Raw genomic sequence first — 10,533 nt, forward strand, 5'->3', positions numbered from 1 at the left:
AGCCATCCTAAACCCACCCCGTGAGCCCTCCTACCTGTCCTGCTTCACCCCAGTTCCCCCGGGCAGCGGCTGGGGGCTGCTCCTGCTCTGGCAGCGGCGGCGCGGGGCTGTGGGGTCTGAGGCTGGGCTGAGCTCTGCCGGCAGTGGCGGGGCTGTGTCTCACTCACTCCCATCACAGTGGCCAAGACAAGCCCCTTGGCTCCTGCTGTCCTGGCACAGCCCCGCCGTGTCGGGTTTCACTGGCACCGCTCCCCCCGGAGCCCGAATGGGGATGGGAGACGCTGCCAGTGCAGCCCCCAGCTGCACGGAGTGGGCTGGGATAACTCGTGGGACGCAGTGAGACACCTCCCTGCTCTGCCCTCGCCACCATCCCAAACCTACCGGGGCTCTGAGCAGGGCAGGCTCTGCCCCGTCCTCCCGCTGGTGCTGGGGGTGGTGGCACGTTCAAACTTGGTGCCGCATTTTTTCGTTCACAGGCCAGCAGCACCAGGAGAGCTGTGGGCCGACAGGGAGGTGCCACACGCGTGTGTGAGGTATTGGCCTCCCAGGGCCCAGCAGCTGCCATGTCACAGTCACACAGGTGCAGGTGAGAGGCCAGGACAGGCCCGGAGGGACTCAGTGCTGGGCTGGCTGCATTGTGACATGGGGCAGCTCTTTGGTGGTTGAGCAACACAACCTCCCTCTTCCACAGTGCTCAACTGTCAGAACTCAGTGCATCCCTCTGGGTGTCCAGAGCTGCTGAGGACCCTGCCAGGGGGCTCAGAGACCCTGGCACACAGCCCAAAGCACCCAGGGATTTGATTATGACCCATGGAACAAGTTGCCAGCTTTGTATGAGGACCTGAAATTCACAGAGGTTTGAATAGTGTAATAATAAAATTATCACAGGGTGAAAATGTAGATTTTAGGATTTTTGGTATGGGGGTTATGGGGACAAGATGGAGGAACTTGGGCATGTCCAGTTCTTCTTCTTGGTCTCCATTTTCTGCAGTGATGTTGGCACTTTGGGATTGGTTTAGAATAGAAGTGCACTGTCTAACACAGGTGATAGGCATTGGGAATTAAGTGTAAATATGTTATACATAGTTTGTAGTATAAAAGGACAACACCGCCTCGGGGGCAGCAATTAACAACCAAAACCCGAGATTCAACAATGCTGACAACAACAAATCTTGCTTTTGTACCCAAGGGGAAGAGTGATAACACTGTGTCTGGAGCCAGCCCCAAACCTCAGGGCCAGGAGCAGACCCACAATCTTTCCTCTGAACAGCACAGTCCTGCCAATGACCAGGGTCACGCTCACACCATATTAAACAGCCCAACGTTTACTCAGAAAACTTTATTGTATCAAAATCCCACCTTACAAAAGTGCAAAGAAGAGTTGCTTTAGGCCCTGTGCCCGCCCTGCAGAGGGAGAGCAGGGTCAGGGCCAGCAGCCAGCACCCAGGAGCAGAGTCTGACATCTTCCAGCAAAATCCATTTTGTTCCACAGCTGCTGCAAGTGGCATTTGCCACCCCAAGATGCTGGGACAGGCTGGCGTGTGAGGAAATGTGCTGTGGGCAGCAGGAGCCTCTGCCATGAGCAAATGACACGGTCCAATGTCCCCAGAGAGCAGGACAGCAGCACCAGGACCCTGTCTCCTCTCATCCACCTCTGATGAGTGCCATCCCAGTGCAGAGCAGGAGAGGAACCAGCTCTCCAGCCTTTTTTCCCCACGTGCCACATCCTCACCCCCTTTAAGAACTCTGCGTGTGGGATCAAACGTTGTGAGCTAACCAGAAACCGTGCAAAGGGACTGTTTGTAAGGCACTGTGGGGGAATCCCTCCCCCTCCCCATCCTCTGGGACATTGCCCTGTGCCCTCCTGCTCCGTGCACAGCTCCTCAGTGTCCCTGGTTTATCCATTGCCAGTCAGGAGCCGGACCAGGACTCCCACCAGCAGCACAGCGATGGCAGCAGCAGCAGCCAGCCCTCGGCGGAGCATCACAGCCCTCCATGGCACAGGGGGAAGGGCAGGGACCACAGCAGGCTCCTCCTGAGTGCTGAGCTCCTGGCCAGGCTGCCTCTCCCCCATCACCATGCTCTCAGGTAGGACTGTGGTGTCCCCGGTGTCCGTGTCAAGGGAGGTGTAACCTGTGGGACAGACAGAGCTGCAGGGAGGCTGCACAAGCACCTGTGACAGTCCTCAGGGTCCCTTCCCAAGGCTTGGGGACACACAGCTGCAAGCTGTATCTTGTACCCCATTGCTCAGTGCAGGAGAAGTGCCACTGGCTCAGGGACAGCAGCAGGCACTGTGCTCCTTCCAGCCATTTGAGCCTCCAGGACAGACATGTTTGCCACAGTTGGGAAGGAAAGGAAAGGAAGGGGCTGGGTGGAGGATTTGGGCTCCCTGCCTGGTGTCAGGCCCGGCTGCATACCCACAGCAGATGTTTTGATAGCAGCTGTGCCATTGGAGTTCACATCTTCCACTTGTTCTTTCATTCCAGCTCGGACCTGAGCCTGAAAACACAGGGAAGAGCTGCTCTTCTCAGGACAAGGATGTCCTGCCCAGCCCAAAACACCCTCCACTCTCCCAAGACAAGCATTCTCAGCACCAAATTGCTCCTCTGCTAGAGGAGAAGGACAGACCTCAGTTCACTTCTGCCACCTCCTAGGGGGCTGTAGTGTTGTACTGAAACAGGAATGAACTCAGCACCTTTCAAGAACTACCAGAGAAAAGCACAATTCTCACCTCCTCTGCAGCTTTCCTCCAATCCATGCGGATGACAAAAGCCAAGAAGGAAAGGGCTTGCACGGAGATGCAAATGATCATCCCAACCCACAGACCTGCAGCAGTGGGAAGTTACTTCAGGGAAAAGCTTGAGGAAAACCTGCCTTTGCCAGTCATTGTCAGAATGCCCAAGGACTTCAGCCCAAGAACTTCCAAGGAAACAGCTCCTGGGGAAGCTGGGAGTAAGCCTGGATTTACTGGGACCAACTCAGTGCCCACCCCATCCACAGCGATGTACAACCCAGCCCCGCTGACCCAACGAAGATCCAGGCACGAGTTCCAGGGCTGAGCCTTTGCTCAGCGCAGCTCAAACCACGCCAGCTGGAGGGCACACGTACCTAAGACCCCCATCCTGGCTGCAAACATCAGGGAGATGCCGATGGGGAAGCCCAGGGTGTAATACCCCACGGCGTTGGCCATGGCGCCCAGCTTCTGCCGGCCCGTGCCCCGCAGCACCCCGCCACACGTGGCCTGAGGAGAGGGACACACGGTCACTGCCAGGGGCCTCCAGGGCATGGCACAGCCCTGGGGACAGGGAAACACACAGCCCTGGGGACAGGGAAACACACAGCACTGCCCCACCAAGCCAAGAGGGAGCAAAGCTACATTCTGGAGCATGCGGTGTGGGGCTCGTCTCGCAGACACAGAGCAGATCCCAAAGAGCTCCCGAGGGTGCCTCCCCCAGGACATGACAGGAGGAATCAGGCCAGAATTACTGTCTGTTGAGTATCCCAGTGTGCTGGGAGAGCCTGGTATCTCTGGAGAGCCAGCTGCTCACTTGTGTCGCTTTGATAAACCAGTAAAAAGCTGGAGCTGTGGCCAGGGGAAAAGAGGAGGAAGCCACAGGCACAGAGGTGGTACAGGTAACACAAGCAGCTGCTTTGGCAGTTTCTCAGTTTGCTTCTCTGGATCATTTTAAGAGGTCCAGAGTGGGCTTCAGGCAGATTTGCAGCCCAAGCTGCAGAGAGGAGTCACTCCACGAGCTGCAATACTCACTGCTGTGGCATCCAGCAAGTGGAACGGACCAAAGATGAGCATCACTCTGGACACCAAGGTGACAATCTCCCTGTTGGGAAGAGGGATGGATGGACTGATCAGGGGAAGCAGCACCACCTGGTCCCTGGTTCGCACATATCTTCCTCAATCAACCACAAAGGCTGATCCCAGTTTTCCGACCCCAGCCTGGTTCCATGGTAGTGTCCCAGTGTCAGAAGCAGCTGTGCTGCCCAGGGACGCTGGGAAATGGGGAGGAACCTTTGAGGAACCTTTGCCAGATAGGGGTTTATGAACTCTTATCTGTCAGCAGCTTCTGGGGTATAACTAACACCCTCCAAGAAGGCAATAATAAAAAGAAAGCTGTTAACCCACGTGTCATTGGTGAAGATGTATCCCACCACGTTCCTTAGGCTCCCCAGTAATGCTGCAACCACCACAGCGAAAACTCCTGAAAGAAAAAGGAACAGTCAAATTGCTTCAAGGGCAGCACATCCTGCTCCAGGCCCAGACCTCAGGGGTCGATGAGTCAGGATCTTGCCTTGCCCAAAGGGTCCAAACAAGTGGGACTGAGTTCCTATGGGAGGTCCCAAGCCTTGTGGGAGGGAAACTGAACCATTTGCTGGTAATTGCCCTTTATTCTGCTCTGCAGGACTGCACTGACCTGTGCACAGCAGTGCAGTGATGCAGGAGGTCTTGGCTTGCTCCACATTCCCTGCTCCCAGGGCATTCCCCACTCTGACACTCGCAGCCACGCTGATGCCCAGAGGCACCTGAGAAGCAGGAGACAGGAGGAGGTGAGTGACAGAGCCTGCAGGGACAGCAGAGCCTGCAGGGATTTTCCTCTTCCCCACTGGGGAGCTGGGGACAAACTGGGATTGCTGCAGTGAAGGGATTTTCCATCTGCAGCACACCCTGGATGTGCAGGCTAGGGAGGCATCACCTGCCTGGTACCAAGCCCTGCTTCCCAGCTCAGCTCTGATCCACAGATCTGATCCTGTTTTGGGATTCCTCCCAGGCTGTTTAGGGTCTCACAGCCCCAGCCCTTACCATGTACGCCACACAGGCGAGCTCGTAGATGACAGATTGTGCACCCAGCTCCACCACACTGATCAGCCCTGGAAAAGATGTGCCACCTCCTTCACTGGCTGAAAAGGAGGCACCTGTGCCCATGGGATGGATGGGAACAGACAGACCCAGCCCTGCAGGTGAGGAGGCTGCTGCTGGCAGGGCCAGGGTGGCTCTGGGGACACCCTCAAGCAGCAGCCACCAGGACCCAGAGGGAAAAGAGGATTTGGACTCACCAGCCAAGAAGCTCCCAATCTCAAAGGTCCACCACTCAATGCACATCATGACCATGCCAGGCACTGCCAGCCAGATGAAGGAGCCCCAGTCCACGAGGCACTCCCTGCTCCAGCCTGACAGGAGGAGGTGAAGCAGCATGAACATGTGCTATCCATGTGCTATCCCAAAGGGGAGCCACATGCCCTCTCTGAGGACAACCCCCCCTGCAGCTCACAGGACATCAGGACTGCTGCTGTGCCATTCCTGAGACAGGATATTTGACAAGAATCTGTTTGGAGCTACAGTAAAGGCCTTGAGGACATGGCTACAGCACCTTCCCACTGTGAGGGATGGCAATCCCTTTGTCACCTGCTGGTGACAATGTCAAAGACACTGCTATTCTGAAGGGTTAGGATAGAACAGTACCTCCCCAGGTCTTCACATGGATCTTCCTCCACCACATGTAAAGGACGAGGAGGATGGCCTGGGTGTACTGAGAAACCATGTTAGCCCAGGCAGAGCCCCTGGGGAGAGACAGGCAGGTTACAAGGGACCTCCTTGCCCACCTCCTCAGCCACAGCAGGACAGAGCCCAGGGCACCCACAGCAACCTTGCTGCAGATATGGCACAGACCCCTCCAGCCTCAGCTTTGCAGGCTGGGGGCTGGAGGGAGGGGGTGGCAGAACTGGGCACACAGGGAACCCCCTCATGCCCCGAGCAAAGCCCTGCACCCAGGGAGAGCCTGTGCCCAGCCCTGCTCACACTTACACCATGCCCAGCTTCAGAGCATAGAGGAGGAAGGCGTTCATGGCTGCATTGAGGATGTTGGCTGCAATCCCTGTCACCACCTGAGGCAGAATGATCTCCTGGAAGCCAAGGAGGAACTTTGGAGTTTGCTTCCCCAAAAGGCAGCCCAAGCCCCATCCAGTGAGCACAAGGGACCTCCAGCAAAGCCCAAGGGGAAAGCCAAGAAGGCAGCTCGTGTTCCAGGTGAGGCTGGGCTGTGTGACACATGCAGGAGGTGACAAGCAGAGCTCAGGAGCTGGTGCAACCCATAAAACACAGAGTTGGGAAGTAGGAAATGGAGCCAGCTAAGAACGGTTCCCGTGAGCTCATCTCACATTGCCCAGCCCAGCTCTCCCTGGAACACAGTGAACTGAGATCCCCAAGTTTATCCATGTTCTGGGAATACCTTCATTCCATGACCAGGAGCTGGCCAGTTATACAATACCTGACTCAGTAAATATCTTGTCAGCAGCTGGTACAGAAACGCCGCCTGCAAAATCAGGATTCAGTTCATCACCACACTGTGACCACTGCACACTGACACATCAACCCCCCTCCACCTTCCTCCAAACCCCCGTGCTCCAGCTGAAGCACTGCCAGCACCCACAACCACGAGAGACAAGAAGCACATCCCATTCCCATTGGGAAGACAGATCAGTCTCCAAATGGGAAATCTCCAATGCTTCCTCATCAGTGTGAGAAATCCTGGAAAGCTTGGAAGAGACTCTTATCTCACAGGGGTTCTGCTCCCTGCCTCAGAGGAGTCAGCTGTGAGTGTGGGGACAGCTCCAGCCTTTATCCTGGGGCTAAGACTGAGCCTGGAGGCCCTGGTTCCAATGTCCATCACAAGTTTTGTGGCCACAGCAAAAGGCATTGCACAGGAAGATGAGAGAGGCCCTGCTTGCTGCTCCTGTGCACATCCCGTAAGGCACAAGGGTTGTACAACCCTAAAGCTGCCCTGTGAGGCACACAGCAAAGGCCTTCCTCCTTTCCCTGGTGTTCCTAAGGCACTCAGAGCTTCTGACAGCTTTAGCAGAGACTTACAGGAAGAGCTGGAATAAAGATCATCACGTAGAGCTGAGTTAACCTGGAAAGAGAATTGTTTCCCCAGTTAATGATCCAGCAAAGCAAGAGCCAAGCCAAACAGTGCTGCACTCGAGCTCCAGAGAGCCTTGATTTCAACTCTCCATGGCAAATGCCTGATCCAGAAGGGCTGGATCTCACCCCTGACCTGGAGACCTCGGGGTCCTGTCGGATGAGCAGGAGGATCCTCTCGGTGTTGATGAAGAGGGCCCAGCAGGGGAAGCAGAAGAGCAGCAGGATGAGGATGCCCCGCTGCAGGATGGTGCCCACCTGCTTCAGGTTCTTGCTGCCGTAGGTCTGGGTCAGGAGAGAGCATCAAGGTGGGCATCACAGGGAGCCAAAGGGGCTGGGCAACAACAGGACAGCTAAATGCCTTTCCCACACCTTGCAGCTGCAGATACCAGGCTGGCTGGGTGCAACTTGCAGATTGCAAACTCTTTGGCACCCAGGCATGACCCAGGGCTCCTTGGGGAAGAAGCAGGCTCCAGCCAGAGCGTTTCCAGCCCTGTTCTGTCTGGAAGCTGCCACTGCCCTGCCCTTTGTGCTCAGACCACACTGCACAGGAGGTGAGACAGCACCAGCAAACACTCCCAGGCCCAGGAAAGGGGGAGCTGCTACTGACCTGGGTCATCAGCGTGTCACATGCTGAGGCTAAGCCAGCACCGATGGAGATTCCTGTCACGTTGATAACCTGGAGGGGAGACAGGGCAAGCTGGCCCACAGCACTGCCTCCCTCCCAGCTGGGTGGGGAGACAGTTCTGCTGCAAGTTTCTGGGAAGTTTTCCAGTCCTTCTCTATTTCTCAGAATAACACAGTCTCGTTAACCAAAGGATCTTCTAGCAAGGGGTGAAGATCTAAAGCACTACAACAAACAGTGCTGCTCCTGGCTACATGCCCAGCTCTGCTGGGTTCAGGGAGCTGGCCAGAGGCTCTCAGGTGCTGGCCTTGCACTGGCACAGGCACTGACTGCTCAGTTCCCCTCTCCTGCCTGTGCTCAGGGCAAAGGAAAACCCAGGGCCCTCACATAAACATTCATACAGATCTGGGTTTTTCAGTTTTTCATTTTTGGTGACACATAATTCATGTCTTTTAAATCCAAGGGGAATTGGAGCAATACATACAGACACAGCCAGGGTCACAGCATCCAGCTCAGCTTTCCCCAGGTGGCCACAGAAGATGGAGCTGACCACGCTGATCAGGAACCCCAGCAGCTGGGCAAAGAACTAGGATGGGAGGACAAGGAGATGGTGAGATGAGGACCTGTTAGGGCTTGTGGAACACCACCCCTGCCCCAGGAGATGGACTGGGAACACTCAGGTTTCCTCGTGCTTCTGTCCATGCCTCGAGGCCAGGGCTCTGCTGAGGTCCTGGGAGCCCATCCCTGCTTGCCAACACTGCTGGGCAGGGAGGCAGCTCCAGGACTCGAGCAGGCTCTCAGTATCTTTGTCTTTCAAAGCCAACATCTACCTGCCCTGTGGTATTTTGGTGTTACACAGCCACTCTGCCAGATGACCCCATTTAAGAGAGGCTTAAGGGCTTCACTAGAAATCCTCTTTTCCAGGATAAAGGCTGCACAGAGAAGGGAAAATAAAACATCCCAGTGCTTTTCCACATTTGCGTGCATCTGTGGAAAACTATCCTCCAAAACCACAACATCCTCTCCTCCTGGAGGGACACCAAGGCCAGTCTGTGCGCTCCTTGCCAGCAGTGTGTAACAATGCTGCAGCAGAGATTGCACTCCAGACCTGATTTTCCCTTGGCAAGAGGATGTCTCCCTTGCAGGCATCCAGGGCACGGAGTCATGGCACAGCTTGAAACAGATGGCAGGAGTTAGGGACATTTATACCCACTGAGGGGTGGGCACAGCTGGAAACCATGCCCAGGAGCTGTTCACGCTCAGTTGGCAAGACAAGAGCCCAGAGCTGCTGCAAAGCCAGCTCTGAGGGGTCAGAGGAAGAGCAGAACAATCCCTGCTCCTCTGCAGACCTCCCCGTGCTGCCTGCAGATGCAGGCCCAGGCATGTTCGACCCTCTGCTCTGAGTAATCCCCGCAGGAGGGGTTTGGACCTCCAGCATCATCCCAGCACAGCATTTATCATGGAATGATCATCAAGCAGCAGCTGTAGGTTTGGGTTGGAGGTGTCTGTGCACGTGGAGGAGCAGGCTGTGCTGCAGGTAGGATGGTTGAGGGGACTGAGAGGGCTTGATGTGCTCATCTACAAAAACTGAAACTAGTCCAGGCTTCTTCTGCTGACTGAACACAGCAGGTCAGGGATTTGATGTTAGGGATGGTGCCTCTGAGGAGTTTAACAGTTGGTACTTATTTACCAGATATAGCAGAAGACTAAAAGCACAAACGTTCACACACGAGTGATCGGGACCAGGGCTGTGGTGCGTGGTTCCCCTTTGCAGAAGCCTCTGCAAAACGTGCTCAGCACTGTCTGTGCCAGCTTCCAAAGAGTCATTTCCCTCCAGAGGGTCCAGACAAATGGCAAACGGCAGCTCCACTCCAGGGAGGATTTCAGGACAGCGAGCATGGGGCACCCAGAGCCCGCTGGAAGGGCCAGATATGGAGCTGGCACTAAGCAAAGCACTAAGCTGGCACTAAGCAAAGTGCCAAACACCCAAGGGGTGAGTGGCAGTGCCAGGGCTCCGGCCTGGTTTCACAGAGCAGTTTAACAGCTTAGTCCCCCCCCCCGAGCCCCCCAGTGCTGCTCCACGGCCGAGCTGCAGGGACCACGCTGGGCAGCAGCAAGAGCGCCTGGGGCAAAGAATAAAGATCCGGGCGCCAGCCAGGCTCGGAGAGTGGCCGAGGGACGGTGCCGTGGCCCCGGTCGCAGAGCCGTGTCCGGAGGCTGCAGACAGCCGAAACCCGGCGGGACGGGACCAGCAGGACCCGGAGTCTCCCTCCTGAGCATCCCGGAGCGCCGGGGCATGCGGACAGCCGAGCCCCGCCGCGATCCCCGTGCCGGGGCGGGCACCGTGACCCCCGCGTGTCCCTCGTGTCCCTCCCGCCTCACCCCGCCCAGGCTCTCACCACGGGCCCCGCCAGCCGGGCCAGCTCCCAGCACTCGTGCCGTGCGCCCGCGGGCAGGAGGCGCCGGGCGCTCCGCAGGCACCGCGCTGCCGCCATCGCCGCCGCCACCCCGGCCACCCCCGCCCGCCTTATGGGCACGGCACGGCCGCCTCCGCCCCCGGGGCCGCGGGGCTGTGGGCGGGGCGGAACGGCTCGGCACGGCTCGGCACGGCAGCTCCGTGCTCTGGGCTGGGAGCGGGATCCGCACGGCCGCGTGTCGGCAGCCGGGCAGTCCCCGCACACACGTGTTGGAGCCCAGAGCCCGCCGCGGGGATTTTGGGGGTTGGGGATCCCCTGCTGGTGATGGTGGTTTGAGGATCTGCCGTGCAAAGAGCAGGGGACCTCCCCTGTTTGCTCAGCGACATCTGGAGCTCTCCCGCTCAGCGGCTCTGGGATGGGGATGCCCTGAGGAGACACGGGTTGGTCTGGAGGTCACCAGAGGTCCAGAGACCCCCGGGTGGTGGTTATGGACTGGGGGAACTTCTTGTGGGACGATGGTTTAGACCCCCAAGGTGTTGTCTCCTCCCTAACACAGGAGCTGG

The 10,533-nt window shown here is 57.1% G+C and overlaps 1 protein-coding gene across 1 annotated transcript; it reads right to left on the bottom strand.

Annotated features, from left to right (window-relative positions):
• Positions 1-1,360: 1,360 nt before the first annotated feature.
• LOC115911607 (multidrug and toxin extrusion protein 2-like) lies at positions 1,361-10,069 on the bottom strand. The gene is made up of 17 exons (XM_030962702.1): positions 9,953-10,069; positions 8,038-8,139; positions 7,539-7,607; positions 7,065-7,213; positions 6,878-6,920; positions 6,279-6,323; positions 5,816-5,913; positions 5,474-5,571; positions 5,068-5,181; positions 4,814-4,881; positions 4,428-4,536; positions 4,139-4,214; positions 3,767-3,836; positions 3,109-3,241; positions 2,732-2,826; positions 2,418-2,499; positions 1,361-2,133 (listed from the first exon to the last, which is right to left on the bottom strand). The coding sequence occupies exons 1-17, from the start codon at positions 10,046-10,048 to the stop codon at positions 1,898-1,900; spliced, it is 1,683 nt and encodes a 560-aa protein (XP_030818562.1). The 5' UTR covers positions 10,049-10,069; the 3' UTR covers positions 1,361-1,897.
• Between the last annotated feature and the right edge of the window lie 464 nt (positions 10,070-10,533).

The sequence above is a fragment of the Camarhynchus parvulus genome, chromosome 19, assembly GCF_901933205.1.
Source record: "Camarhynchus parvulus chromosome 19, STF_HiC, whole genome shotgun sequence".
NCBI lineage: Eukaryota > Metazoa > Chordata > Aves > Passeriformes > Thraupidae > Camarhynchus > Camarhynchus parvulus.